Raw genomic sequence first — 6,000 nt, forward strand, 5'->3', positions numbered from 1 at the left:
CCCATTTACCAAAGAGTATAAATGTAAGTTCTTTGCAATAACTATCCACAATGACAGTAGCGAGCACTAGCTCCAAAAGCAGCTAGATGACGTAATTTGCTCATTTGTGACATCAAAAGGAGGGGATGGAGAGACCCTGTGCTGTGGGTAGAAGACTGATTACTCTGAGCAGCATGAATGAGAATGAATTACAATATATATACACATTAGAATAAATGTATTGCTTTTTCTCTGATGGTCTGAATAAGTCGCAGAATGCGTTACTAGAAGTAGGCTCTGAGGAGAACTGAAAGCAATCTTTGTGGCAGCGGAAAAACTCTGAGGAGGGAAAGTTTAAAGCTCGTCTTTTGCCACTTTCAGTAACAATGAGGATATTGTTTAAAGAAAAATTTGGAATGGGAATACAAACTTCCTCCCACAGTTTATGAACCCTGTGGTGAGATTGTTTTGTTAACTATTTCAATAAACCTTTTTTAAAATCTGGATAAATCAAACGTACGGATAGGATGTGGATTATTTGAATGGGTTACTTGGCAACAAGGTTCTTACGGCAGTTGGCCTCGTCCTCTCCTTGGGGACAATGTGGGGTGAAGTCGCACACTTTGCTCTCGTCGATGCACTCCCCCCCGCCACAGGCAAACAGCGAGGGAGGGCAGACAGGTGGAGGAGGTGAGCTGCTCTCTGCAACAGGAATACAAAATGAAAGATTAATACAATTTATATTATAGTATTCAGCAAGAGTCACTTTGATAACCGAGAGCTAACAAATCAGAAGAACCCCCCCGCCCCCCCCAAAGAGCTACAGTTGTTATCACTGACTCCTATCAAGTGATTTTATCATTAAAGAGCACTCATAATGAGACCAGGGTGGATTAATATGAGCTCAGCTTCATCCAGAGAAGAGCAAGTGCATTAGCTGAGTTATGGAAGATTAGACTCAACTGTGAAGTAATAAGAGAATTTCAGATATGATATTTTGATCAATAGTACGTCTGAGGCCCCATCTCATAAATGAATTCAATTTCATTCTGCTTATGAGTAATATTGGAAACATAAAGTCAGAAATTCTCAGTTTTTTAAATTGCCTTTGGCTGGCTATTAACACGAAGTCTTTAAATGGTTTCTACTTAAGTTAACTGCAGTAACTTTCTGAACTTGGGCTGACACATGCTGGCAATTATGTGAGGACACCAAACTTCATTTACTTATAGAAAGAATGAAAGTTGCCCCACCCGAACAGAAGCAACGCAAAGTATCACAGAGTTGTAGGGGGTTCAAAGCAGTATTAACTGATTTTTCTGGCCACTTTTTGGGGCAATGGAACACGCTGTAAAGTTGTCAACAAGCTAGCAAACAGTTGACTATTTACTCATTCAGCATCCAACATGCAATGCCTTTCACATTACATGTAATCCATTGACTCCAATGTTAATATGAATATATCAATTAGGGCAGCTTTACTAAGTAAAGTCTTGTGCTTCTGTACCAACGCTGTCTCCTGGAAATGATGTGTATTTGCAACAACAGCAGAGGACATGGTACAACATTAGATGAGAGCCACATATCAAAACAACATCCTTGTGTTCCCTCTCAAACATGTCAGACTATACAGAAGTGTCACATGTACAGTAATAACCCTTTGCCTGTGTAGTAAAGGGTTATTGGTTTATCAATGTGACCCATTCTCCACTCGGCTTTAAAAACAATTTGGAGTTTAGCTCCGTGTGTGTTGCTCTACTGTTCATTACCAGGTTTAATGCTTTTTATATGATGACATGAACCATGCTTTTTGAGGGATGGAGCATTTCCCAAATGAGAAAGTAGGCTCACCATATCTCAAACATCCTTGAAGAACTTTGGTGCTTGAGCTCAGACGGTTGGCATCCAACTTAAACCTTTGTCATTAATTCAACATATAGTGCTGCTCCGTCTCCACTCTGCACCCTGACCTTGATGCTCCACCAGAGAAAGACCTGATAAAGCTGAAGGCCACAGGTCATAGAATAAATGACACCATCAATAAAGCTCAACTCTTGTATTACAGCCGGAGAGCAGCAACATCCTATATAAGATGAATAATAGCAGCTGTAAAGAGATGCTATAGTTTGAGCTTGCTAATGAAATACCTGTTTATCACTAAGGCAACATGTAAAAATAATGTCCGGAATGCAAGGAGGACAGTGCTTCATCAAACTCTCCCAGCCAAGATGTTCAGCTGCATCATATTCATCACTGAGCTGCAGGCAGCGCACTACGACGGTCATAAATAAACCCGTACATTGTGGCACTGACTGCCCAATGTTCAGTGCAGGGAAATGTGTAGTAAGCACTATTTTAATGATTCAGTTATTCTGTTATGACTCCCATCCATTAGTGTCTTCCCCCGTTATTAGTATTCAAAACAGGTTTGTGGTGGTCCGTTTACGTGTGGCGATATTTTAGGAAAATGTCAAGGTCTGAACTTGTCCCGTTTTATGTAGTGAGATGTTATTAATGGTAGCGGTACCAGGCACAGTCACACAGCCGGGGCTGAAGGATAGGTCATCGATGGCCAGGACCTCTGAGGCTTCGCTGTCAGCTAAAAGTTGCCCTCGAATCACCACCTGGTAGATACACAGCAAAACATTCAAGAGGTCACCTCTTTTTATTACATCAAAACACTCCGTTTGTCTTTGTGGGCCCTGACCTGTGTGCACATTCAGTATGTGTGTGCTTTAGCACATTTGCATGCAGTATGTGATATACTATGTCTGCATGTGTGTGTCAACACCGACACTCTGAGGAAAACTAAACTACAGACTCGACAGTTATTGGACAAATTGAAATTTTGACCAGATAATTGCTCTAGAACAGCTAATCACCAAAGTCATTACAATTCATCCCGAGAAGGACATTAACTTCCATGACAATCCCCCTAATAGTTGAGATTTTTACAGCTACAGGGAGACATTACCATCACCAGAGTCACAAGGCTACAGTAGATCGCTATGGAAGTCGCATTTTCTCCCGACTGTCACGGTGCTAATAATATCAAAGCTGCACTGATCAAAGTCCACAGAACGGCTTTATCTACACCAGTGGAGTTTTATGTCCCCTGTGATTGTGTCATCACGGGGGATGGGAAAGTGCACTCTCAAATACACAATTTTCATTGGTCACACTTGTCAGCTGGTATTTGTTTCCTAAAATTGGACTGTGAGGCCATAAAAGTAATACAATTTGTAGGATGATAGCAATGACGTGTGACGATGTGTATATATATATATAACTCTTGATTTAGGATTTCACAGACAGACCAGCGTGTTTATCTGATCCAGACAATGTGCCCTCAGAAAATCTTGGGTATTTCTATCCACGGAGTCACTTAGATATTGTCAATAGAAGCTCAAACTCTTTAATAACATCATAGATTAGATTCTTTATTTCACGTTTGAGGCCAAATAAACTAAAAATATATTTTTTATATAGTGTTTCTACAACACAATGAGAGAGCAACTGCGATACCCAGGGTGTATTTAAGCAGGTGAAAAAGTGCAGGTCATTGAGCGAACTGACTGAAATTGAAATCCCCCAAAATGACTGTGGTAAACAAAAACCCAATTAACTCAGATGCCTTTAAAACAGGAAATAGCTGAATGGAGGGGAGAGTGAATGTGAGCAGAGCGTTGACTTCCCTTTACCGTGTAATCAAACTGACAGATGGTGACGGCAGAGAGCGGGAGAAGTGTGACACGGGGACATTGTCTGAGGATGTACTGCAGGAAGGACACAAACAGCAGGACTCCAGATGGCCTCTGAAGGGTCAGCACACCCTCACTGCACATAAACAGCTCTTGTTGTGCAGCTCATTTCTGCTGTGATGACTATTTGATGAAACTTATAGTTTATATCTCACACGGTATTTCTTAACATGCAATACAAATACACATAAAACAGGAAATTCAATGAGGTTAAGAATGGGCGAAAAGATGTAAACTATACATCCTGATGAAAATGATTTGATTCAAACCTGAATTAGCTAATTTTTTTGGCCATGTGGCGGCAGCGAATACAAGCTATAACCACACCACTGACATATAACAACGATTTAAGGAGATCCAGAGAACTTGTTGGCTTACAGTTGCTTATTTACACATCCAGCAAATACAGAGCGACGTCATAATTCATTAAGATCTTGTGTTTCTGATGACCTAATGGATTTATGTTCAACATTCACATTTCTTTGAGAACTGAAAGTAAAAGGAAAAAAGCTTCCGAAACGAAATGGCGTACAAAGGACAGTCCTTCAAGACTTCTATAAGAAATAGGAGAGTCAAAATAAAATGTGTCTTTGGGCTAAGATTAACAGCTATATACAACACTATTATAGTACATTTTCAATGTCACTGACCTGAAAACTGTGATTGCTGGAGAACGTGATCACTGTCCGCTGCCACATTTCCATCTGTGTGGAGTGTTTCCCCACTTCTGTGCTCTGACCCAGCGAGTGAGTCTGAACCAGAACCCGAAGATCCCCATGTTGTGCCCCAACGTGATGGTAGAAACTCATCTGTTGAATGAAAATGCACGGAAGATATCACCAGGTGTTGTAACGTGGCTGTTGATGGTTTTGTGTGCATGAAAACAGAGGATTTTGATACCTGGCAAATGTGACTGGGCAGGAAGACGGGACTGTTCAGGTCTGCAGTGGTTCTGTTCCCAGTGACGGGTAAAAGGGACAGGAAATGTGCTGAAGGAGAGGGAGAAGAATAGGGCAGCATTCATGGGAAATATGAATAAAATAAGATAAAGTATAAGGTAAAGGTTGTGCATTCAAGATACATTTTCAGTGAGTCCCATATGGCAGATGCTCCTACTTGATGTGTTGTTGGCGTGGTCTTGTTTGAGTCCCGGGACCTCCGTTGTTCTGGTCCATCCAGAGAGCGTCTCTGAGCTCTGGATCAGGTCACAGAATCCCTCCTCAAAGTCACACCTCTTATATCTGGAGCCTTTAATAAATAAAAACTTTTTACATTTAGCTCTTTTGTGTTTCACCCTGTAATATAATTTGCCACAAACCTGTGATTTGGGATTAAGTTGTGGGTTCTACGCACAATAGAGACTCATCAACTCAGCAGAGCGCAGAAACAAAGTGGTTTCTCATTATAGGCATCTCAGTAATCTTATTTGACTTCACGGCCAAATGTGCAACAAAGGACTGCAAAGACTTAGTGATAGTGTTTTAGTATTTTAGAGTTATGCAGGGCAGATGTAAAGAAATGAATATCCTCACAGACGTTCTAGTATTTGCCACAGAACTTATTTCAGGCATTAAACCAAAAGCCCATTTTAAAAAATACAGTGACTTTGAGATGAGGGAACAGGCAGTTACAGTTATTTTATGTGTGAAATACAAGTTTGTCATTTCAGCTGGAAATAGGCTTGATGGTTTTGAGTGAATTGCCATAATATTACATCGTGGGTTGTATCCACCCTGCACATCTTTGTTATAGAGAGGTAGTTCACTCTCCATGTTGTCGTTGACAATCCGCAAAAAATGTTTTTTGTGACACCATATTTTACTGCTTTACTCACAGTCGTCCTCGTCGCTGCCATCTCCACAGTCGTCGGTGAAGTCACACACACGGTCCTCAGGCACACACAACCCCTGGGAGCAGCTAAACTGCTGCGATAAACAAGCTCCAACAGACACCAGAGAGAAGGCCAACAGCAGCCACACCAAGGCCAGCGACGTCATCTGCCTGGTTATTGTCTATCCTTCTAACTACAACACCTTCTCTTAACTTCAAAGTAAAGCATTGTGTTGTTAGGACGTGAGGACGAACGTCAGTCGAAGTAGAGCTCTTCTTCACCGAGTACAGTTTGCTTGGATCCTGGAAGCTGTTAGCATGTTGTAAAGAGTCATAAATGGCTTTTATGGCTGTGACACAATATGGGTCACTTTGCTGGTTAATGTGTTCATGCTAGCAGCTCTTTGAGGCTGAAAAGCTAACACCGGCA

General features: G+C 41.3%; 1 protein-coding gene across 1 annotated transcript in view; it reads right to left on the reverse strand.

Moving 5' to 3' along the window:
- malrd1 (MAM and LDL receptor class A domain containing 1) overlaps nt 1–5,737 on the reverse strand; it is a gene marked incomplete at its 5' end in the record, with an annotated part of 45,276 nt that extends 39,539 nt beyond the window's left edge. The window contains 6 exons of the mRNA XM_079181145.1: nt 550–681; nt 2,507–2,603; nt 4,391–4,549; nt 4,641–4,729; nt 4,857–4,988; nt 5,575–5,737. Coding sequence (XP_079037271.1) covers nt 550–681; nt 2,507–2,603; nt 4,391–4,549; nt 4,641–4,729; nt 4,857–4,988; nt 5,575–5,737 — 772 coding nt within the window. The remainder of the gene's footprint in view (nt 1–549; nt 682–2,506; nt 2,604–4,390; nt 4,550–4,640; nt 4,730–4,856; nt 4,989–5,574) is intronic.
- Nucleotides 5,738–6,000: the final 263 nt, after the last annotated feature.

This window comes from Pholis gunnellus (genome assembly GCF_910591455.1).
Source record: "Pholis gunnellus genome assembly, chromosome: 20".
NCBI lineage: Eukaryota > Metazoa > Chordata > Actinopteri > Perciformes > Pholidae > Pholis > Pholis gunnellus.